General features: G+C 48.7%; 1 protein-coding gene across 4 annotated transcripts in view; it reads left to right on the plus strand.

Moving 5' to 3' along the window:
* The first annotated feature begins 1,443 nt into the window (after positions 1-1,443).
* Positions 1,444-25,033, plus strand: part of LOC101048092 (liver carboxylesterase 1) — a 33,222-nt gene continuing 9,632 nt past the window's right edge. Inside the window, exons 1-9 of one of the 4 annotated variants that reach the window (XM_039480607.2) lie at positions 1,444-1,630; positions 5,579-5,786; positions 8,520-8,664; positions 12,225-12,358; positions 14,617-14,770; positions 16,432-16,539; positions 19,830-19,934; positions 22,841-22,879; positions 24,841-24,981. In XM_039480607.2, coding sequence (XP_039336541.2) covers positions 1,480-1,630; positions 5,579-5,786; positions 8,520-8,664; positions 12,225-12,358; positions 14,617-14,770; positions 16,432-16,539; positions 19,830-19,934; positions 22,841-22,879; positions 24,841-24,981 — 1,185 coding nt within the window. In that variant the 5' untranslated portion in view covers positions 1,444-1,479. The remainder of the gene's footprint in view (positions 1,631-5,578; positions 5,787-8,519; positions 8,665-12,224; positions 12,359-14,616; positions 14,771-16,431; positions 16,540-19,829; positions 19,935-22,840; positions 22,880-24,840; positions 24,982-25,033) is intronic. The other 3 variants (XM_039480614.2, XM_039480599.2, XM_039480600.2) reach the window with 3 other exon arrangements.

Below are 25,033 nucleotides of genomic sequence, written 5' to 3' on the forward strand. Positions count from 1 at the left end.
TACCACCCTCAAGGTAAACCTCATGCCCATTAACAGTCACTCCTCATTCTCCTCTCTTTCCCCTTCCAAAGGCCCTGGCAACCCCTTTCTGTCTCCGTGGATTTGACTATTCTGGAAATTACACACAAAAAGGATCATACGCATGTGTCCTTTTGTGCCTGGCTTCTTTCCTTTACCATGATATTTTCCAGCTTCATCCGTGTTGTAGTATGTTGTTCTTATGGCTGGATGATATGCCTCTGCACGCATAGACTACACTACACATTCATCAGGTCATGGACATGTGGGTTCTGTCCACGTTCTGGTACACATGGCTCTTTGTGTACAAGGTTTTGTACAAACCTGCTTTCAGTTCTCTTGGGTAGACACCTAAAAGAGGAATTGCTGGGTCATATGGAAACTTTATGTTGAACTTTTTGAGGAACTGCTTATCCGGCACAACAGCTTATAACCTGTTATTTTCTCCTTTCACAACAGATTCTGACTGTCTTCATTGTTAATAAATAGATGTGCACATACTATATTTCGAGTGAATACGTCATATTTCCTTAGCCAGCTGAACCAGAGTGTGTTTAGTGAATTCCCTATTGTTGGACATTTAATGTTCCCATGAAAGAGGCTTTAAGTGACTTCCTTGTGTCCCCAGCAGCTCGTAAATGACAGCTTTCCAGGTGTGCCCAGAGCACTCTGTATCCTCCTGATTTGGTGATTTCACATTGCTTTGACCTCACCCCTGCTGCTCCTCCCCACCATTTGTCTTGTCTACCAATGGTAACCCCTTGAGAAGCTGAACCATATCTTGAGTTGGTCTTTGTATCCATTATATGTGGCCAGGTGCCAGGCATTTTGGTAAATGTTCGCAGAATGGATGGGTACATGGATGGATGGATGATTAGAGCCAGGGGCTTTGGAGAGACGGAATTCATTTTTACATTCTTTCTAAAAATCCCTGCCTTGGAAAGCAGTGAGTCCTCTGACACTGGAGGTGTGTGACAGGAGGCCAGGTCAGTTGGCAAGATATTGTGAAGCTATTTCAGGCCTCAGAAAGGGGAGTGGATGAAATTTAAGATCGCTTCCAAACGTGAGAGCCTGGAACGCTGTAAAACACAAGCCCTGGGAGCTGAGATGTGTGCTAAGTTACCCAGCCAAGCTGCGGGGCTGTGACCAGCTCTAAGACCTTCAAGCTGTTTCCTAGGACCTCAGACCAAAGCTTCTCTTTGCCTAAAAGCATCTGCCTGCTACCTGTGACGGCCCCACCCTGTTTGGGGGCCGTCACAGCGCACAGAGGTTAGAGGCCTGCAAGGGAGAAACCCTTTTGTAACAAGCAGTTGGGCGTTTGTAGCTCTCTGTAATCTGAGAGCATAGTCCAACCTGCTTTAATAAGAGAGGGTAAACTGTGGGTGGGCGTGGCTTAAGGTCCCCATAGAAGCCCAGGGTGATCTGGGGAAAAGGGCGTTTCTGTTATCTGACCAGGAGGCAATGGGCAACGCAGGGCAGGGCTGCGCTCTGGGGCTGAACAGTGCAGTTCCTGAGTTGCACGGAGACCTCGCAGGCCCCGGGAGCTGTCGCCCTTCCAGGATGTGGCTCCGTGCTCTTTTCCTGGCCACCCTCGCCGGTTCCACGACTTGGGGTAGGTCTTTCTGAAATAGACATGTGCGGGGCACGTTTGGGAATCCTTGTTCTGGGCGGACATGGGCTTAGACGCATAGGCACAACAGGTCTAGCTCGGCGGGGTGCGCGCCCTCCGGACTAGGACTTGGACTTGAACTTGGAGCAGCTGAGCCCGGGCAGTCCGGGCCGCGCGGAGACGCAGGGAGGATGGACACTCTTGAGACCGCCCTGCACTGCTCGCCCCGACGCAGCCCGGCTGCCGGCCAACCTCACACCACACACAGGAGGAATTTAGGCAGCTCAGTTTACTGTCCCCTAATGAGTCAGTCATGGCCGGATCACGGACCGCGGCTTAGCAGAATATTAAGAGCATCGAGACCCTGAGCCAGAGTGCATGGGTTTGAGTCCCGGCCGGGCCCTTCCTCGCTGTGTCCTTAGGCAAGGGACTGAGCGTTTCCGTGCTTGGGTTGTCCCCTCTCTGAAATAGAGGTGGCAGTGCTACCTACTTCACTGGACTCTGGTGAGGAGGAATGGGTCGTTGTTTCTAAAGCGCTCTGGACAGCGCCTGGGGTGGAGAAAGCACGGAAAAAGGGGTGGATAAATAAAGGCGTTGTTAAAAAAAAAAAAGTAGTGTATGAATAGAAAATATGAGCTGTGGTCAGGCCACTATATCAGGACCTCTTGCCATTAAAAAGACAGTTCCTTACGAATGTTCCCAACAGGAGGGGACACCAGTGAGGTGGGGGATGGGGCACAAGGGAAAGCAGCAGAGCAGGGGAAGGGGGTGGGGCAGATCTGAGGCCAAGCGGCTTTTACTGTGGCTTCCATTAGAAAGAAGAGGCAAGGCAGGGCAGGCAGGCTGAGGACTGGTGAGTTGGGATAATTTAGGGGGCTCGGGGGCACGGGGGCTGCCCCTAGTTGTCCCTGGCCCTGGCGTGATTACGGCAGGTGGGTAGTGGCCAGGGCATGGCAACTGGATCAAAGACATGGTTGGGGTGTGGGCTCTGGTTTGGCGGGACCCTGGGAAGGAGAGTTTCTCCAAGGTCAGCAAAGCCTCAGATGTCCGAATACAGAAAGCAAAACACATGGTACATTCAGGGGTGCAGGGAGGGGCCTCTTAATACCCCCAGGGCCATTTTATAGACGGAGAAACTGAGACTCACACAGGGAAATGCACTTGCCCAAGGTCAACCGGGAAATCATGCTGGGTCTGTCTCTGGGTCGTAATCCTGACAGCCCAGGCCCCGTCTGCACCCTGTCCTCCTTCTGGCAGCCTGACACTGGGAGAGCCCTGAACTGTGTGAAGGCAGAGGAAGAGAGGAACCCTATTTGGAGCTGAATATTCCTTTACCTCTGGTTACTCCTGGCCATGCCATCCATTTCCTTCCTTAGGAAGTCCATACCGGCTGCTTCCACTTCCTCAGTTTCCTCCTCTGTAAAATGGGAATATTGATGCCTACCCAGCAGGGCTTTTTTGAAGATGCGTTTAAACAAACTGGAATGCATGCCTGGCATGGAGTAGGCACCCACAGGGTTCGTGTTTCATATCACATCAGCGGCAACTGCTCTTGTTCCCACTCTTGTTTCTGCCTCCCCCCATTCACCCACTTTTCCACCCTTGGCAATTGGCTGCCATCTACACAATGTTGTTGAAGGGAATCCTGAGCTGAGAAAGGCCAGCCCAGTGGTTTCCGCTCAGCCTTGTTCCTTCTCCACCTCTCTGAAGCTCTCGGCACTCGTAGCCAGCACCTCGCCTTCTTCCTCCCTGGGCTTCCAGGACGCCGGGAGGCTCTCTTGTCCCCACTCTGATAGATCTTCTTTCTTGGCTTAGTGGACCCTGTGTTTGATCTTTGTTTTTTTTTTTCCTTACCTCTCACACTGGCATCTTTGATGAAGGCATACGCCTCCACGGTGTGTGCCTTCACCATCTAGGAGAGGATCCTGCTTCTTCTCCAGGCTTCCTTCCAGTCTTGCAGTGTGCTTGTCCCGTGGCACTATCTTGCCAGGATATCTCACTGACATCTCCACTGAGCCCATGTAAACAGGGACCCAGCATCACAAGTCGGCTCTTTGGCCTTCTTTCCCTTCCTTGTCCTCTGCATCTGGTCAGGGAACGAGTCTTTCTTTTTTTGGATGGAATCTCGCTTTGTCACCCAGGCTGGAGTGCAGTGGTGCGATCTTGGCTCACTGCAACTGCCGCCTCCCAGGTTCAAGCGATTCTCCCGCCTCAGCCTCCCAAGGAGCCAGGATTATAGACACACTGTACTAAGCCGGGTTAATTTTTGTGTTTTTAGTAGAGGGGTTTCACTATGTTGGCCAAGCTGGTCTTGAACTCCTGACTTCAAGTGATCTGCCTGCCTTGGCCTCCCAAAGTGCTGGGATTACAGGGGTGAGCCACTGTGCCTGGTCTCCAAGTCTTTCAAAATACTTTTTAGACATCATCATTTTTTTCATATTTTTTTCTTTTTTATTTAAAATTTTGAAGTAATTAACATGTGGTGGGGAGGATTTCAGGTGAAGACAAGAAATCCCATACATTGCAAAACACGTGGAAATCATCCAGATAACAGGTCACCCCCAATCCAACCACCCATTGCTATGTCAATAAATATGCTTCCAAGGACATTCATCTCACAGTTACTTGTAATTAGCAAAAACAACAAAAGAAAACAAGCTAAAACTGGCATTCTGGGGTTGGCTGTTAATAAGATGAGACATGGATGCTGTTGTGTAACTGGGCTTTGCATAAGGGGTTTCCACTGCGATTGGATATTCCACTGTAGATCCAAATCTGAGTTGTTCTGTCCTATTTTAGCCTAACACTTTGAGAGAGGTGTTGACGTCTTGTCTGCATCCAAAACAGAGCAGCTGGGAGGACAAGAGGCTGGAAATCATTTCCTAGGAGGCAAGCTTAGAAAAATTGAGGTCACTGGAGACAGATAGGACCAGATGGGTGGGTGGCACGATCAAGTGTCTGAAAAGCCACAGGCCACAGATGAGATCAGGCCACCACAGTCCCATGGCTGGTAGACCAAGGACTGATGCATAGGCTGTTGGAAATGAATTTCAGCTCAATGAGGAAGCATTGTCTGCACTGCAAGAATGGAGCAGCCCTGCCTAGGGCCACCAGAAGATTCTTCCTCGATCTGATCATTTTCTTTATCCAGAACAGTTCCTGCTGTTTATTTGCCCACTAAACAAAACTCAAGTGCTTAAACCAGTATTTTAGGCCCTCCCTGACATGTGTTCTCTCATTCCAGGAATATTTTCCAAACCCCTCAGACTCCACCTGTTGCACTTGGGCCACGCCCCCCCCACCCCCTACCAGGCAAGCTCTGCATACTGCTGCCTCTGAGCCTCCGCACATTCCCTTCCTTCTTTCTGCTCTGTACCACTCCCTGCTTCTCATCTCCCTGTATTCAATCCTTCCCTACTGCAAGTTCCAGCTTCTCCATGATGCCCACGGTCAGAAGGCCTTGCCGTCTCTTCTAGTTCCTGGACTGCCTTACGGGTACCTCTTCCAGGACACAGCCACTTCCTTCCAGCTGCAGGGTCAGGTGTATATGTGACCCTTCCCTATCAGAGTCAGTGCTTCCGAGAGTACAGGGCAACTCTTGTTTATCCTTTCAGCCAGCTCGCGGCTCAGTGCCAGGATTCTAATGGATAAATGTTTCCAGAAGCTTCTAAGGTGGAAGCTAAATGTCTTATTCTTTCCTGGTAGCTCCCCTTCTTGCATTGATTTTTGGCTGAATGTTTTCATGCCTCCAATTCTAATTTGCTCCTTAAACCAGCTCAATGAGTTAGGAAGGACAGTGATCCTCATCCCTATTTTACATCAGGAAAAACTGAGGCCTAGAGGGTTTAGGTGACTTATTCAAGGTCACACACCTAGAAAGTGGCAGACCCCACCTGGAACTCTGGTTCAGCTTTTGCCTCTGATGCGTTCTGACTTCTTCTCCATGTCCAGCAGGGCACCCGTCCTCGCCACCTGTGGTGGACACCGTGCATGGTAAAGTCCTGGGGAAGTTCACCAGCTTACAAGGATTTGCACAGCCTGTGGCCGTTTTCCTGGGAATCCCTTTTGCCAAGCCCCCTCTTGGACCCCTGAGGTTTACTCCACCGCAACCTGCAGAGCCATGGAGCTTCGTGAAGAATGCCACCTCCTACCCTCCCATGTAAGCCAGGGGTGGATTTGGCATGTTTCAGCGGGATGTTCGCCTCAACGTGATGCAGGAAGGAGTCAAGGCAGTCCCCCCATGGGCTGATACTTTGCTCTGGAATCCTGAGATCATTGTAGATCCTTAAGAACATTCCAGAACTCTCACAGCATTCTAGAGTCTATTATTTAACACATGTTTATTGAGCACCTACTGTGTGCTGGGCATGTTCTGGATTCTTGGGATCTATTAGGGAACAGAGCAAAGATCCCTAGGTTCATGGAGCGTGCATTCTAGCATGGGGAGACAGGTAAGAAGCAACATGCAAGTTACTCCATGGATGATGTGATATGTTAGAACAGGATACGTGCCTTGGAAACAAGGAAGCAGTTGAGCAGGTGAGGGAGATCAGAAGTAAGGATCCCATGAATTCCCCTGTCTTGAACTTTGGCATAGCTGGGGAAAGGGATGAGCCAGGAGGTGTGTGGGTGGGAAGTGTACTGAGGTGGCCACTCAGCAAGTGCTCAACTCTCAGCTGTGCCCAGCTCCCTGTTCCTGAGGAGAACAATGGCAGGCGTGTGCAGTCACCCTGGCCAAGCTGGGAAGAAAACCCCAAAGGTTCTGACTGGCCTCACCACCACTCCCCCAGGGTACCAAGGACTCTTATAGGAATCAAACCAGACCCCATTCATCTCTGCAGCCAGGTACTTGGGGGGTTTCCAGCAGCCCACCTATGGCTGTGTCTTTTCTTTGCTTTTTTAAAAAAGTAATATTTACTATTTTTATTTTTTGACTGCAAATGTAATATATACTTCTTAACACAAAATTTAGGAAATACAGAGAAGGAAAAGTAAGAAAATTAAAATCACGTACAATATCTCACCACTCAGAGACAACAGCTAGCAATATTTTAGACTGTAAAGTGTCATCATCTAATTTTTTTTTGTTTTCCAGTTTTTTTTTTTTTTACCTATTTCTATTCTTTCTTCCTTTAAATTGGAATGCTATACTCAGATAATTTGGCTCCCTGCCTCGCTTATTTATAAGTATATCATGAGCATCATTCCATGCCATTATAGCACAGCCTGATATTAACAGCAGCATTACATTTAGTATTGAAGCATAATTAATTTTCCCCAAGCTTCTATTTGTGGTCATTGTTACATATCTTGTTTTTAATAATATAACATCATGAATGTGAAATCTTTATGTACATGCATGAATATTTTAAGGTAAGTTCCCAGAAATGACAGTTCTGAATCCAAGAGTATATATCTTTTGTTAAATTTCCCTCCCAAATTTTCCAATTACACTCCTCCCATTGATGGATGAAAATCTCCATTCAGCAGACTCTTGGCAACGCTTGGAGTAATTTAAAAATGATTTTGGCTAGTGGATAGGCAAAATAATAATAACTGCAATATTATTTTCCACTTTAGTTTGCATTAACCTGAAGACCAGTGAGGTTGAGTTCTTTTTGCCTTTCTTCACATTAGAATGTCTTTTTTATTAATGATTATCATGCCCCTTACTCTTGGTGATATGTGGGGAAATGTCCCTGGATGAGAATCAAGAAGTCATCTTTACTGGCCCCAATTCTGTCACTTGACAGTTGTTATCCTGGAGACTGAGTGCCTCAGTTTCCTCATGTACGCAGTGGGGGCAGTGATGTCTTCATCCTGCTACATTGAGATCTGGGACTTTTGCTTATAATATACTTGTGTGACCTGTAATCCCAGCACTTTGGGAGGCCGAGGTGGGTGGATCACGAGGTCAAGAGATCGAGACCATCCTGGTCAACATGGTGAAACCCCGTCTCTACTAAAAAATACAAAAAATTAGCTGGGCATGGTGGCGTGTGCCTGTAATCTCAGCTACTCAGGAGGCTGAGGCAGGAGAATTGCCTGAACCCAGGAGGCGGAGGTTGCGGTGAGCCGAGATCGCGCCATTGCACTCCAGCCTGGGTAACAAGCGTGAAACTCCGTCTCAAAAAAAAAAAATATATATATATATATATATATATATATACTTGTGTGTAAGCACCACATGGCATGGGTCTTCCTGGCTATGTGATGCTGGCCAGGTTCTCTAGCCTCTCTGGGCTTGTTTTCTCATCTAACATTGAGATAATAGAACCTATGTAATGGGACTGATCTGAGGCTTGGGTGAGTTACTATACAAAGAGTGCTTAAAACAGTGCCTGGCGCACTGGGAGGACTCAGTAACTATTGCACATGTTCATCTATGTCGGATCTTTGAGCCCCTTCAGCACTTGCCTGGGATGGGTTGATGGTCAAATCTTGGCATGTCAGGGCTGCAAGACCCATGTAGAAATACTCCCCTCACTTAGACCTGGCAGATTGGGACCCAGAATGTGAAAGGAATTCACCCAAAGTCGCCTAGTAAATGCATAGCAGAGAGAGGACTAGAGCACAGTTCTCCTGATGTTGTCCCACAAAGATTTCACTCCTGAGCTATAGCAGGAAATGTCACCTCCCAGGGAGGATCAGTACATTGGTTGTCTCCTTTCCTTGATGCTGGAAGTCCCAAAGTCTTCAGGAAGGGAAAAGGTGTGAAGCTCTTCACACTCTGCTTGGTCTCAGGAGACCTTAGTGAGTCCTAGCGTCCCCCTTGAAGGCCCTGATAGCCTCCTACCCATATGTTGGACCTCCCAGTCCAAGGCCCTTTCCCAGAAGACACCTGGCTTAGATCTGGCTGAACTTTCAGGGGTTTTTCTTTCTCCATCCCCAGGTGCTCCCAAGATGCCGTGACGGGGCAGTTTCTCTCCGAGCTCTTAACCAACCGTAAGGAGAACATTCCTCTCAAGTTTTCTGAAGACTGTCTTTACCTCAATATTTACACTCCTGCTGACTTGACCAAGAAAAGCAGGCTGCCGGTAAGCCGTGGGATACCCTGGTTGAGGCGTGTCAGTTCCAGTTCCCTAGATTTTCTGGGCCACACCAGAAGTGGATGAAGGCAGCTTGGGGAGGGAGCTGCAAAGGCCAGGATTGTTTCAGAGACCCCAGGGCCTCCACGGGAAACACAGGTTTTCCATGCCTCAGTTTCCCCTGTGACACAGGGCCTCTGGGGGAATCTGCTGTGCATCTTTAATGCACATCTTAATCGTTCCAAGTTCCCTTATGCTAATGAAGGATGAGAATGATTACTTTTAGTTACTAGATTAAAAATCTGATACCCAGAGTGGGTAAGACATGATTTCCAATGTTAGAAGTGGAAGGGACTTAGAGAAAAGCCAACACCCCAACTCTTCCTTTTCAGATAGAGAAACTGAGGCCCAGAGAGAGGTCACCCAGTAGGATAATTTTCACTCAAGTCTTCTGATCTTCAAACCAGTGCTTTTTTTTTTTTAATTGCTTTTTAGGTTTTGGGGTACATATGATGAACATGCAAGATTGTTGCATAGGTACACACATGGCAGTGTGCTTTGCTGCCTTCCGTCCCCTCACCTGTATCTGTCATTTCTCCCCATGCTATCTCTTCCCATCTCCCCACCCCCCAGCCCCTCCCCCATTTCCCCCCAATGGACCCCAGTGTGTAGAGCTCCCCTCCCTGTGTCCATGTGTTCTCATTGTTCAACACCCGCCTATGAGCGAGAATATACGGTGTTTGATTTTCTGCTCTTGTGTCAGTTTGCTGAGAATGATGGTTTCCAGGTTCATCCATGTCCCTACAAAGGACGTGAACTCATCGTTTTTGATGGCTGCATAATATTCCATGGTGTATATGTACCACATTTTCCCTATCCAGTCTATCATCGTTGGGCATTTGGGTTGGTTCCAGGTCTTTGCTATTGTAAACAGTGCTGCAATGAACATTCGTGTGCATGTGTCCTTGTAGTAGAATGATTTATAATCCTTTGGATATATACCCAGTAATGGGATTGCTGGGTCAAATGGGATTTCTATTTTTAGGTCCTTGAGGAATCGCCACACTGTCTTCCACAATGGTTGTATTAATTTACATTCCCACCAACAGTGTAAAAGTGATCCTATTTCTCCACATCCTCTCCAGCATCTGTTGTTTCCCGATTTTTTAATGATCGCCATTCTAACTGGTGTGAGATGGTATCTCAATGTGGTTTTGATTTGCATTTCTCTGATGACCAGTGATGATGAGCATTTTTTCATATGTTTGTTGGCCTCCTGTATGTCTTCTTTTGTAAAGTATCTGTTCATATCCTTCGCCCATTTTTGAATGGGCTTGTTTGTTTTTTTCTTGTAGATCTGCTTTAGTTCTTTGTAAATTCTGGATATCAGCCCCTTGTCAGATGGGTAGACTGCAAAAATTTTTTCCCATTCTGTTGGTTGCCGATTCACTCTACTGACTGTTTCTTTTGCCGTGCAGAAGCTGTGGAGTTTGATTAGGTCCCATTTGTCTATTTTGGCTTTTGTTGCCATTGCTTTTGGTGTTTTGGTCATGAAGTCCTTGCCTACACCTATGTCCTGAATGCAAACCAGTGCTTTTGACATGGAGTAGGGCATTGAGCTCGTATGTGGCCTTTCTCTAGCACAGCCACATCGATCTGGGGTAACTTTCACTGTCTGGGTATGGGTGTTGGGGGCGGAGCCTGGGGCAATCCCAGGAGTACTTCCTTTTGCCTTTGGCCAAATATCTGGGATTTTGTTGTACCTAATTTCCTCCCTAATTGCTTTGGCAAAGGCTGATGATCCAGTGAGTTAGCATTTCTCAAATGAAGGACAGGAGATGGGGCAGGCTGCCAGTTGTAGCTTGGAGGGTGGGAAGGGTCTACTGGCAAAGGAGGCCACCCCAGGGTAGAAGAAGAAAGAGTGTTGCATCCAGCCAGTCTCCCATGGGCACCGTGGCATGATCCCCAGGAGTGAGAGAGCAGGTCTGCAAACTTGGGCCTAAAAGTTGTCCCTACATGTGCTTGGCAAGAGAGAGGAAGTGGGAGAGTTTTACTCATTCATTCATTCACTCATTCATTCTTCTATTGTGTACTCGGGGCCCATATACACAGTTACACCTGGGGCTTCAGGGGAAAGAGAAACATTAACCTACTTCACGCAGCCCCTGCCTTCAAGGATCTTGCCATCTGGGCCGTAGAGACATATGCTTCCTTCAGCAGGTTATTGCAGGCCAGCCCTTGGGTCAGCCTTCATGCAAAGATGGATGCACGCTCAGTCCCTCCGCAGGAGGCAGGCAGGCATTAGAGGTGTGGGAGAAACAGGGCTCCGGGAACCCGGAGGTGGGAGAACCTCCAGGAATGGCCACAGGTTCTAGAACTACATGGTCAGGGTTTAAATCCTGGTTTTGCATTTGACTAACTGAGAGTCTTGGGCGTTTCTTAACTTGTCTAAGGCTCTGTTTCCTCAAAATGGGATTAATCACATATGATCAGTCAAGGGTGACCACGAAGCTTGATCTCAGCTCCCAGCTAAGCAGGTAGAGGCAGGCTTGTACTCCTGTAACTAACAGTGGACTCGCTTCACTGTGGCCGGCTCCTGCAGTGTGTTGTGCAGCTCAACATGTGGACACTGGAGCCAGACTGCCTGAGTTCAAGTCCTGCTTCTACCATTTTTGAGTTGTAGGACCATGGGGAGGTTAAGCGCCTCCATTTTCCCACCTGGAAAATAAGACAGTATTGGTACTTACCAAGTGGATAGTTTATTTTACCGTGCTTAGGACGACACATGGTACATAGTTTATGTTATGAGTTCTTTTATGTTTTATTGATATTATTACAGTATTATTATTTTAGCCACTCTCACTTCTTCCCTGCTACGTGGACTTTTAAAGTGCGAGAACCATGTGTTAGGAATTGTATCCACTCTCATCCCCGGGTATTAGCGCAGTCCCTGGCACATGGTAAATTCTCAGATAGTGTTAGTCCACTGATTGAAGGCACTCTGGAGGGGTAGCACCCCTCCATTGATTGAAGGCACCCTGGGATCTGCAGGATGGATAGGAATTGGGGATGCAGAGGCATAAAGGAGGCATTTGAGGAAGAGACACCATCACAGGCATCTGTGCTTCTCAAGACAATCACTCATGCACAGAGAAGTTTAATTCACGCTGAGAGTCAATTGAGATGAAGCTGAGATACACGGGCTGCCCTGTGGGTATGCTGAGCTGCGTGAACAGTCCAGGCTTGAGGGTGATAGAAGTGAGGCAGAGACCAAGACATCCTTAGCCTTTGCTATGCCTGTGATGATGAAGAGCCTGGGGACAAGCACTGGAGGCTGGATAGTAAGAAGGGGCAGCCACAGTGTGCGTAGTGGGGTGGTGGCTTGGGCCCCAGTTGGGAGAATTATAGAGGAGAGAGACTACCTTTTGCAACCTTGCTGGGTGCTGGTGAACTTTGGGTAACATCCTTCTTCAGTTGTGATCTACAGGCACATCACCAAACAAGAGACCCTCGAAGTGCTCCCTGGCTCTGCGTCCTGCAACTGATCTGTTGCTTCCCCTTCTGCCCAGGTGATGGTGTGGATCCATGGAGGGGGGCTGCTTTTGGGTGGAGCATCAACGTATGATGGGTTGGCCCTCGCTGCCCATGAAAACGTGGTGGTGGTGACGATTCAGTACCGTCTGGGTATCTGGGGATTCTTCAGGTAAGAAATTGGACTCTCCTCATTGTACTTTGGCCCCCAACATGAGGAAGCTAGTATCCAGCTCTGGTCATGTCAGCCCTCAGGGGACCTTAGCTGGGTTCCTCAGTAAAGTATCAAAGCACCTTCATAAGTGAATACTACCTACTCTCTCACTCCGTAGCTACACTCATCCACTTGCCTCTGAGCTTTTGCGTGTGCTGTTCCCTCTGCATGGAATACCTATTCTACCTGATGAACTCCTCTTCACCCTGCAAGACCCAGCCCCCAGTTACCTCCTCTGAAAGACTCATCTCCTTTTCACCTGTGCTGCCTCCACATGTGGCATTTTTCTGTCATAGCAGATAACAGGCAGCCCAGGCATTGAGGGTTGACACATCTGACTTCTCATGAGAAAGGAGGGAAGGGGCAGTCACAGAGGGAGCTCAGTGCATGTTGTGGGTGAAGGAATGGGGGCTGCAGACGGTGGGGTGTGGGAGCATCTGTCCCCTTCCCGGAGGAGTGTTGGGGCCCACTCACTCCATTTTCTGCTGGAAATCTGGCAAGTGCAGGAAGCAAGGACGGAGTCTTCCCCATCAGATTTCCATGGGGACAGGTGCCATGACTCCTGCAGGGTGGAATTCCTATGAACCTTTTCTAAGTGTGTCCCCCCAGCACCCCAATCCTGAGCGAGTAATGGGAGGGCTGTGGGAGGGATTCCACTCACCGATGGGAAGACCTAGGGAGATGGAGGATGGGTTCTGGTCTACCTGTCCTGTCAGCAGGGCGCCCCAGGCCAGTCTTGGCCATATCCCCTTCGTGGGACTCCACATCCCTTTCAGCCACCGCCTGTATCTCTGCTCCCCGTTACAATAAAGCTGCCTCATGATCTCTCTCCACTTCCTCTCCTCCGTGTGTCTCCTCCACCCATGCCAGTCATGTTAGCTCCTGACCACACCGCTCAGCTGCTCTCATCGTGGTCACCAGTGACCGCCGCTGCTCTCCACCCAACCGCACGGGACCTCCCAGCCGATGGCCACTCAGCCTCTGTGAAATGCTTCCTCCCCAGCCCTGTCCTGGTGCCTCCACCTCCCTGTCCACAGGCCTCTCTTGTCTCCCTCTCCCTCTCCACTAATTCCCAGTGATCCCAGGGAGCAGCCCAGAGCCCCCGTTTCCAGCCCACCTCTCCTTTGAAGCCCACGGGCGTCACTCACTGCCTCCTCTCTGCCCCTGGCTCTTTAAAGGGTGCCCCAGTCTCCCTGGGGACCAGCTGAATCCTTGACTCCCTCCCTCCCCAGCAGGGACCCCCTCCTCCCCACATGGAGCCTCCACTCAGCTGCTGCTGCCCCATCCTCTCAGGGGCTCAGGAGAAGGCCTCTTGGGCAGCCTGGACTCTCTTTTCTCACAAACTTCATGGCGCCACCTTCAGAATCCACTCAGATCTACGACTCTGCACCTCCTCCCTGGCTCCTACTCCAGCCCGAGTCTTCTGTCTCTTACCTGGATTAGGATCCTAACACTCAGTTTCAGATCCCTGCCACTTTTATGCTGGGGCTGAGCTGCGCAGTAGCCAGAGCGATCGCTTAACACATGCATTGAATCACGTGATGCCTCTGCTCAAAGCCCTGCAGGGGCTTCCCATGTCCCCTGTGGTGACAGCCGAAGTCCTTCCCAGGGACCGAGGGCCCTGTCTAGCTGTACCTCCCCACTCACACTTTCTTCCCCTGGGCCCCAGGGCCCTCGCACTTGCTTTTTCTTCTGCCTGGAATTCCTTTCTTTGGTTACTTGCAAGGCTCAGGTGCTCATTGTGCTTGTTCGATGAAGGTCTTTGGCTCCAAGACCTCAAATGCCACTGCCTCCAAAAGGCCTTCCCTGGCTGCGATCTGAAATGGCACCGCCTGTCCCACCCCTGTTTTTTCTTTACCCCATTGTATTTTCCTCAATGCTCTTTCACTACCTGACATCGTATCTGTTTATCTGCTTATGATTTGTAGTGTGAGCTCAGTGTTGGCAGAGGTTTTGCCTGTTTTGCTCTCATATGTGCTCCAGCTTATAGGACAGTGTCAGGCAGATAGTAGATGATCGGTAAATAGTTGTCAGTTGAATGTATGTAGAATCACACACCACAGCAGTGCTGTAGGAATGTCAGGCAGGGTCTCATAGATGCTGAAGCACAGCCTTATGTGAAAGGCTCACTGAGAGCCCCCAGCCCCATCTGTGGTCCTGAAGGTCCTGTCATGACATCTCTGATCCCCACCCTCCACCTGTTTTCTTCCTCACAGCACAGGAGATGAACACAGCAGGGGGAACTGGGGTCACCTGGACCAGCTGGCTGCCCTGCGCTGGGTCCAGGACAACATTGCCAGCTTCGGTGGGAACCCAGGCTCTGTGACCATCTTTGGAGAGTCAGCGGGAGGAGAAAGTGTCTCTGTTCTTGTGAGTGATCCTGGCACCAGCCCCAACCCCACGCTTGATGCGATGCTGATGGGGCCTCTTGGAGACCTGTCAGTCTGGCTATGGATACCTCTGTTTACAATACCTGAGTTCAGGACTGACCCTGTTCACTGACTATCATCAGGGGATGGAGAGCTGAAGACCAAGCTCTCCTTGGCCCCCAGGAAGCTCAGAGCTCAGTTTAGTGTCCTGTGGCTAAAAGAATCTCCATTTGCAGCCTGCAATGGTGGCATTGTCCTCTTCTAGCTTGGTTGAGTTCTGTCTCTCTCTGTCTTTCCCACTCATTTTATCATTCCCTTCTCTTGATAAGCAGGAGTAGGCATACATTATGAGTAGGGCAGGCACAGACAGAGGTGGACAGAGGTCATTGTTTGGATCAAGCCTGAACTATGTGTGGAGGGGACCTGGATACTGTGAACAGTCTAGGACTTTCCCTTGGATGGTCTGATGACTGGTCCTTGCCCAAGAAGAGGGCAACCATCTCTGTGACTGAGGGTCCCAGTGGGTGACAGGAAGGAGGGATGGAGCTGGGGATGGGGAACACAGACAGAACCTGGGGCTGTGAGGGGTCCTGCTGGGGTGGGGGGTTGGGTGCAGGAGACAGCAGGGGAGCTGGGATGAAAAACCAGATGAGAAGGTGCTGGGAGCTGTAGGAGCCCTCCAGCTGCCTCGAGGTGGGCAGAGGGTCAGTCCCACTACGGTATTCTTCAATCCTGTGTTGGTTTTGTAGTTGAATACTCAAGGGAAAACATTTTATACTTTTGAAAGTATGGAAAAAGGAAAAATACAGATAAGCCCAAGAAAGATAAAAGCCATTCACCATCCCGCCACCCAAGGATAGTCACTGTGCTGACTTTGACATGGATTTTTCTAGTCTTGTTTCTACAACTTTGTATCTGTTTATTCACCTATCCATCCATCCACCTATCATCTATAATCTATCTTTGTCTTTTTTAAACTAAAGTACTTTCCTGATTATTACAACACAACGCAAATATTTTACTAAATATTAAGTGCTCTCCCTTAATAGTGTCTTTTACAGTGGACAGTGTTCCATGATGAGAAAGAGAAGCTATTAATTTGTCCAATCTTACAATATTGGAATTGTGAGTTTTGTCTAGTGCGTGCCATTGTAAACAGCAGGAGCATTCTTAGAAATCTTTGTGTGCCTCTGGGATCATTTTTTAGGATAAGACCTGAGTCATGGAGATGCTGAATTGGAAGTTGTGGCTAGGCGATGCTAAGCTACCTTTCCAATACGTTTGTTGGTTAGGCTTGGCTGTGCCCACACCTCATTATGTCCCTGCCCTGTGCCCTGTCCCGATCCCACTGGGGTTCCCTTGGGTGTCCAGGTGGGCCGTGATCTTGGCAAGCAAGTCAGGCCAGGGTCTCTTGGGTGAGAGGTTCTCTTGGGTGGGAGGTTCTCTTGGGTGGGAGATTCTCTTTGGGATGAAGTTCTCTTGAGTGTGAGGTGAGCCCAGCAAGAAGGCCAAGCCAGGTGAGGAGCTGTTATGTCCACTGAACCCCAGCGTGTCTGGGGAACAGGCCAGGGCAGAGGTGCAGTGGATGTAGCCCAGAAGAGTGAGCTAGTCACTGACCCTACACCTGAGCATGAACTCTCCTCCTCTGTATTCTGCTCCCAGGTTTTCTCTCCATTGGCCAAGAACCTCTTCCACCGGGCCATTTCTGAGAGTGGCGTGGCCCTCACTGCTGTTCTGGTGGAGAAAGGCGACATCAAGCCCCTGGCTGAGGTAGGTCTCCCACTGGAGGTCCCCACCCTTTTGGCTCTGTGCTCCTGAATTCACAGGGGTCACTCTTGCTGCGGGTTCTAGCTGATGTTCTCCTAGAATCACTAATGTGCCAAAGGCTGAGCAGGAAGGGCAAGGAGACACCTTGATTAGCCTCCCGGTTTCACAACCAAGCAAACCGACACAGGGCTTGGAAAGGATTTGCCAAGGGCAACAGGTGATCAGGGCAGAGCCAGGACTCCAGCTCACGGCCCTAGACAGCAAGCAAGTGCCCTGTATGTGACCACACTCCTCCTATGTGCCAGGGCCTGGTGCCACGTCAGGCAGTAGGCAGTGGGTTGAGATGATGTCTTGTGTTTCTCAGGGTCCGAGTTCCATGGACCCACTTGTGGGATGTAGGCCTGGAGCAGTTCCACACTGAGCACCTTATAACCAGAGTTGGTCCCTGGAGAATTCACTCATTCATTCATTTGTTCATCCAACAAAACTAGGTGAATAAGTGCAGGCCAAAGCAGGAGGTGGGCAGAGGTCACTGTTTGGCTCAAAGCTGGATGTCCATGTGGAGGGGACATAGACACCATATGGTTCTACGTGGCTCTGCATCCTAGCCAGACACGTAGCACCTCCCCAGGCTTCCACTGTGATGTAGGGACAGATGAATAGTTACAGAATCGCATGATTAGAAAGCATCACTTATGACAAGAGCAGTGGAGGACATGGTCTTGAAGCCACAGCAGAATCTAAAGAAAGCATTGAGTCCCGGGGCAGGAAGAGGTTACCAGGCAAGGCTTGCTGGAAAAGTGAACAGTGAGTCAGGAGCAAAGAAGGTCCAGGGAGGGGAGCAGCATGTGCAGGTGTCCTGTGGCAGGAGCACGCACCTGATAGTGAGTGAGAGAGAGAGGGCCCACGGGGCCAGAGCAGAGAGAGCAGGGGGAGCGTGGCGAGCGCTGAGGGCGGGGACGTTGGCAGGGGCCATGCCGCACAGGACACTGGCAAGGATTTTGTCATCATCTGGAGAGCGATTGGAAGCCAAAGGAAGAGGTGATCAATAGGAATCCAGACCTAGGCTGAGGAGTGCCCACTGGAGCCAGTGGTGTGGAGGATTTCGGTAGATTTGAGAGCTTGTTTGGGGAAAGCATCCAAACTTAAAGGGCTGATACATAGGAGGAGAGAAAACGGGGATACCAAGAATTTTTAGAATTTTTGATTTTTTTTTTAGAATTCTTTGGTTATTAGCAACAGTTGCCCATTGACCAGACTTAAGCCAAGAAGGAGTTTTAGCCTGCTGTGGTGGCTCATGCCTGTAAACCCTGCACTTTGAGAGGCCAAGGCAGAAGGATTGCTTGAACCCAGGAGTTCGAGACCAGCTAGGGCAACAAAGTGAGACCTCGTCTTTACAAAAAACAAAAAATTAAGCGGGGCATGGTGGTGCAAGCCTGTGGGCCCATCTACATGGGAGGCTGAAGTGGGAGGATCGCCTGAGCCCAAGAGATCTAGGTTGCAGTGAGCTGTGTCTGCACCACAGGACTCCAGCCTGGGCAACAAAGCAAGACCTTGTCTCAAATCTCTTTTAAAGGGATAGTTTATTTTTCAGTGAAATAGAGACCTGGGATGAGGCTTGGCTTTGAGAAAAAACAAGAAGTAGAAATTACAAAATGAGAGTCCTAGACTCTGTTATTCTTATTCCCACCCCACTGTCCATCCCTCGTCTGTCTTTTTTTTCTCTCTCTCACCCTCTACTTCTCCCTCTCTCACCCTCTACTTCTCCCTGTCCCTGTTTATTTCTTCGAGAACCATCCTGGGCCTTGATTCTGTCCCAGATTTTGCACAGGGCTGTGGGGTCATGCACACTCGCCAGGGCGCCCCCACCATGGAGCCTGCTGCTCTCCCTTTGTGCCTGTTTCTCTGGCGACACTTTGCTTCCAGTCTGCGTGAGCACCCCCTCTGCCCCTCAGCTTCAGGACTCACCTTTGGTTCCAGAAAGCTGTCAGATTGTATTTTTCGTTGTGAAAAACTAGGGTTTTTACATTAGCAGCTCTCCGCCCCGATTCCAAATTACTTAGGAGAGAGGTTCACTGTCCCATCTTTGCTTGGATGTCCCTGAACTCTTAGAAAAGTAGGAAACCACAGTGTGCTGGGCAGACTGACCCCAATCCCCAGGACAGGCAAAGGGAGCTTCTCCCTCAGCAGGCCTTTTTTTTTTTAAAGATGGAAAGAGGTTCTTGGTGCATTAATTGGGGTTGCTCTGTGGCTTGATTCAGGACAAAGATGTGCAGACCGTGGCCCAGAGCCAAATCTGTGTCTATGCTGCATGGCCTTTCAGCTAAAGATGAGTTTTTAAATTTTTAAGTGATTGAAAGGAATCAAAAGAAGAACACTATTTTATGAACCATAAAATTATATGAGATTCAAATTTCAGAGTCCATAAAGGAAGTTTTCCTGGAACGTAGTGGCACTTGTTCATTTGTCCCGTGTCTATGGCTGCATTTCATGCCAACAGCAGTGTTGAGAAGTTGCAGCAGAGACCATGTGATCCACAAAGCCTCAAATATTTACCGTTTGGCCTTTGATGGGCACATTGCTGTCCTGTGCCCTAAAGAGTAGTGCTTGATTATTGCCTGGGACTCCAGTACAGAAATGTGCAGGTGGAAACTCCTAGCTGTGCCACAGACGCCTCACTCAGCTGAGAAGCCCCGTCTATGTATTGCAAGGGATAACATCCTGCTTTTCTTCCAAACTCACCTTTAAATCACATTCGTTACTTACTGAGGTGCCTCTGTGTGAATCATCTTATCTAGGTCTTCTGCAATTCTGCACATGTTTTATTGTGTGAAAGACATGGCACTCTCCCACATGTACTAACTCATGAGGTAGGTGCAGTCATTATTCCCACCCATGGGTGGAGAAACCAAGACCCAGAGAAATCAGGTGGACTGCCTGTGGCCAAATGACTGGTAAGTGGAACAGCCAGCAGAGAAGTAAATTCAAGATTCTATTGCCTCAACCTCAGCTCCACCTCGCCTTTCTTCACACGTTCAGCTTGTGATCATTATGTCCATTTCAATAGAGATAGGGTAGCAGAAATGAGAGACTGAGTAATTGGCTCATATCACAATTAAGATTAATAACAGAAGCAATGCTCCGTGGGACCCAGAACCCACACCTGCAGGTCTAGAGTATCTTCTGCTGCCCCCTGCCACCTTTACAAGTTAGGCTTGGGATAGAACACCTCTTTCCACATTGATGGAGGGAAGGGACTTTGCTCTTGAACTCGTTGCCTGTGATCTTTGCAGCAAATTGCTACCACTGCTGGGTGTAAAACCACCACCTCAGCTGTCATGGTTCACTGCCTGCGACAGAAGTCGGAAGAGGAGCTCTTGGAGACGACAATGAAAATGGTAGGTGTGCCTGTTCCTGTAGCCCCCAACCTGTAAACTTTGTCCTAGACTTCTTCATTTCAGCTCTCCACTTGCCCTGGGACAGTTACCTGGGACAGTGTCTCACCTTTCAGGAATCTCAGTATCTGAATGGGAAATCTGATTTGTCTTTTTCTATTGTAAAATACCACAAATGTAAAAATGAAAGTCCAAAAATAGCAAGATAAAAACATTGTGTAACAATGCCCAAGATTGCCCAAAATTTAATATTTTGCCATTCTTATTTTCAGACGTATTTTTGAGAAATTAAACATTACCTATTCCCAGGGAACACCGTCATCCCGAATTTAGGAGATGGAGATATTAAGTTGAAAGGTTTTCAGAAAGATGTCACAAGTTATCTTGGTTGACTTAGAAACTGTTTGTATTAGACCTGGTGGTGGTCCAATATTCTAGATATTCTGAGACTCTGACTCAATTGTCCTTCTAGGATACTCATCAATCCAATTCATTAATCCATCTATGTATGATCTTCTTATCCATCTATGTTTTCACTAATCCATCCAATTCAATCTAACATCAATCTAATATCAACCCATTTGTAACTTTTTATTTATCTATTTTCAGTTCATCCACCATTCATGCATCATCCAGCCACCTTATATCTTCACTCTATCACCCATTCTCTGGGGTGGTGAGACTCCAAAACCAACAATTCAGTCATCATCTGTCTGCTAGTTTTCACCCATCTATTCATGTATCCATCCTATTCAACTTACTCCATGTATTGACTCCCTCTATGTATGTATCCATTCATGACAAGTATGTGGGGGTGAGTATTAGAGGTAGTGATACAGATATGAATTGGACATAGTCCCTGCTCACAAGGAACTGTTCAAGCAGAATCATATTTATATACTTTGCAGGTTGAGTATGATGTCAGCACAGAGGGGGAGGCATTCATTATAGTTATCAGGAATGCTTCACAGAAAAGGTGGAGGAGCCAGGGTTTGAAACCAGACAGTGGAATCTGGGATTTCATGCCTTTAACCCTGACTCCACCTTATATTTCTTGAGAAATTCAGCTTTGAGGTCATTGTGCCCGTTTTAATAGTGGCAACAGAGACAGAGAAATTTTGTAATTGGCCCATGTCACAGTTCTAATTTGTCACAGAGACAACACTGTGGGACCCAGAACCCACACTTGAGGGTCTAGAGTATCTTCTGCCACTCCTGCCATCCTCATGTATTAGGACTTGGGGACATGTAGGATTGATAGATGGCCATAGCAGTCTCTTATCACAGGGAAGCCCAGCAGGACAAGCACTCAGAGGTCACAGCACCCAGGACCATTGGAAATTATTCCTCTTGAAGGAGAAGGGTGTGAATGCCAAGCTCTGGAGTAGCCTGATCTATGGATTCTCTCCTTGGACCTGAGGCTACTCCAGAGTCCCAGGGCCAGCACTATTACTGGACTCTGCTTGTGTTTCAATGGATTGAGCCCTATGTGGTCTTGGGGCTTAGATCTTGGTTCAGGATCTAAATGACCAAAGTGTTCAAGGAATGAAAACACAACTGTTTTCTAATACCTGGAAGGAGGCAAATATTCTAGCAATTCTGCATATGGCATTAGAGTACCCAGCTCACAAAGGAAGAGTTAGGGGTTCAGGAAATTCCAGCCCTAAGATTCTAGGACATCCTTTTGAGATTTTCTGAGATCTTGTGGAAGTGCTTGCATGATTACCCACTGCCTCCAGTACACACATATGCAGGCACACAGGCAGACACACACACAGAAACACACAGACATACACACTCACACACACACACAGACACACACAGACACCCTCACAGAGACAAACATAGACAAACACACACATAAACACAAAGACAATCTGACACACTGACATACACAGACACACACACAGAAACACAGACATATACAAACTCATACACACACACACACACACACACACACACACACACACACACTCCTGGCTAGTGGGACTATAATCCTTAATGAAGGGACTCACACTGGTCACTTGCTGTGCACAAGTCAGACCTTTGAGCTACAGTGAAACACTACAATCACTGCAATCTTGGTGAACACACACCAAAGAGAAGTGTGTGGTAGGATGAGTTTCAATGAGCTTGTGTGAGTCAGAGCTTTCTAATGGGAGATGGGAAAATGCCCCCAAGGTGCCTTGAACAGAAAAAGGAATGTGCTGCAATAGCATCCCCATGTTAACTGAAAAACCCAGGAGTTGATGGCTTCAGGCATGGCTGGATCTAGATGATCATAGGATTTTATTGAGAATCTACATTCTCTATCCTTCAGCTTTTCACAACTCTGTGTTGGCTTCACTTTTAGGCAGATATGTCTTCTGGAAAGGTTAAAGCCAACAGCACTCTAGACTTATATCCTATCTGCCTGGAAGCCCTCTTTCTAAACAATTCCTGCAAAAGTTTTGGGGAAAGCTCTACTGGAATGACATGAGTGTATGCCCATCCCTGAGCTAATATCAGTGTTCAGGGAGACGGAGCACCTCAGGTCATATATAGATGCCTGAATTCATGGAGTGATGGGGGAAGAAGGAGGTCTCTGAAGGAGAATTAGAGTGTTCTTCCCAGAGGAACAGGAATGGGAGAGGACTCGGGGCTGGGCAGCCTCAGTGGGCATCCTCTCCAGAGCTCCATAAACCTTGGCTCAGAGTCTACAGCCTACGGTTCCTGCGCTGGTGCCCCCCCCAACCCCCAATGCCTTTGCCCTGGGCTCAGGTCAAGTAGAGCCAGAGTCCTCCCACTTCCTCTTGGCCCAGCCAGCTCGGTGCCAGGAGGCAGAACCTGACACCCCTGCTGCCCGGTTAACCCAGCTCAGTGTTTCCTGGGAAGCCTCACACCCACATTCTCTGCCTTTATCTTCACAGAAATTCTTCTCTGTGGACTTACTTGGAGACCCCAGAGAAGTAAGGACCTTCTGTTTCTTGATTGCAGGTTTTGAGTCTTAGCACCTTTAAGCTCCAATTAACTATGGATGAAACTCCTGTGTGTTTGTTGCTGAGGCCTAGAGGGGACAGAGACTCGCCTGATTAACACAGCCAGGACTAGTGGCAGGCCTGGAACCCATTTTCCTGACTCCCATTCCAGTGCTTCCAGGCATCACCTCTGTGCACCTGGGCTCTTCCTACTCCCTTTCTTTTTTAAACTTTCCGCTCCCCAAAATGGCGTTATGAGTGGAGGCTGAACCAGAACTTTCCACTATCAGGAGGCAGAGATAACAAGGATCATTAGCCATGGAGTGGGGAAGCCTAAATCTCAGACCAAGGACACCCCCATCCTCCCAGCACACAGGAAACTCCAACAGTATCCTCCCGATCTCCTCACCCACTCTCCACCTCCCAATGGGTTGACAGTTTTTGTGACATCACCTCTGCGACATCTTACGATCCTGTCCTCTCTGCTGCCTCCCTGGAGGTCACAGCACTCTCCTCAATGGTCACTTGTCACCGTTGCTGATGGCAGTCTCCCCGCATGGCTGCCGCCCAGCTGGGTGCTCCAGTCTCTCTCTTCAACTTTTATCCTCTTCTGCTTCACCTTCCCTCCCCATTTCCATGTCTCATGGTGCAGCCAGACTGGCCTTCCTTAACAGAGTTAGAGCACATCACCCCAATTCGTAAAAGCCTGACCTACCTTATGAGTCAAATCCACTTCCCTCCATGGAGTTCATCCTTCAAAACACCTGAGTGCCCGCTATGTGCCAGACTGTGCAGAAGGTAGGCTGTGCCACCGGTCCCTCCCTCTGGCCCTTACCCCACGGCCTCCCTCTTGGGTGTTTCTGGAATTTACCCTGAATGGTGCCACAAGTGTTCCTTTGCTCGTGCTGTTCCCACTGTTTAGAAATGAATTGGCCAATTTCCTTCCTTCCATTTATAAATTCACCTGCTTGCTGAAATGTCCTTGTGACCCCGTAATCGATACTGACGGCATTTTGGTCACACACAGGCAGGCGCAGAGCAGGGGACGTTGGATTTGCATGATGGGCGCGTTCCGTCTGAGCTCCAGCGAGGCAGTCTCTGTCTTCTCATTTCATCTCTCATGCTAACAGGTGTCCTCTTTGTGGTCTATTTAGTGCCATGTGTTCTGCACTTCTGTGCTTTTTGTGGTGATGTCACTGTTTAGAGTGGCCCCCAGGAGTAGCGCTACTGTCTCGCGTTCCCGAGCTAAGCAGGCTGTGCTGTGCCTTAGACGTGCAAGGCGCCCGTGTGAGCTAAGCTTGGGTGAGGCAGGAGCTGCAGTGCATTCGGTGTTGAAAAATCCACAAAACAGCACGTCCAGAGAAAGGAGAAGGAAATTGGCCGATTCATACATGAGGCTGTGATGGGAAGTGCTAAAGAAACACCCATTGTCTGTGATGGAGCTGTGGAAGTGTCTTTCCACAGAAACCCACGCATAAAAGAAGGTTGATGAAAATGTGACCAGAGGTTTGCAACAACCTAACCCAGTATTTCCTCTTTGAGTGATGATTCTGTATTCTCTAATTCAGACTCATGGGAGCTTTATCAGAAACAACTGCTGAGACTACCGAAAATCAACTGTGGATGCAGAGAGGGGAATGCGTGCACCTCAAACTGAAATATATACACATGCACTTTTATACAGATGTGTATAATTTTGTATAATACATGTATTTCAGACTGAGTGAAGGCTTCTTTCTCTCCCCATCACCTGACCACTGCCAGCCTCTGCCTGAAGTTCTACCCCTATGTCACACACAGCTACCCCCCACTGAAGTTAGGAACCCAAGTGTGTGTAGCCGTGGCCTATGGCCATGCCAGTCTGTGATGTTGGTCTCACCCTCAGACAGGCAGAATCAGGGAGGATGTGACCAGGGAGGGAATCACAGACTCTGCGCTGCTCTCTCCCTCAGAGTCACTTGTTGTTGCCCACGGTGATTGACGGGGTTGTGCTGCCAAAAGCACCTGAGGAGCTGCAAGCTGCAAGGAAATTCAACCCTGTTCCCTACATGATCGGAATCAACAAGCAGGAGTTTGGCTGGATTCTTCCAATGGTGAGAAGGCGCAGGCCTCTTGGAGGGACTCACCACCCTCCGTGAACCCTCC

The sequence above is a fragment of the Saimiri boliviensis genome, chromosome 1 (assembly GCF_048565385.1).
Source record: "Saimiri boliviensis isolate mSaiBol1 chromosome 1, mSaiBol1.pri, whole genome shotgun sequence".
Lineage (NCBI taxonomy): Eukaryota > Metazoa > Chordata > Mammalia > Primates > Cebidae > Saimiri > Saimiri boliviensis.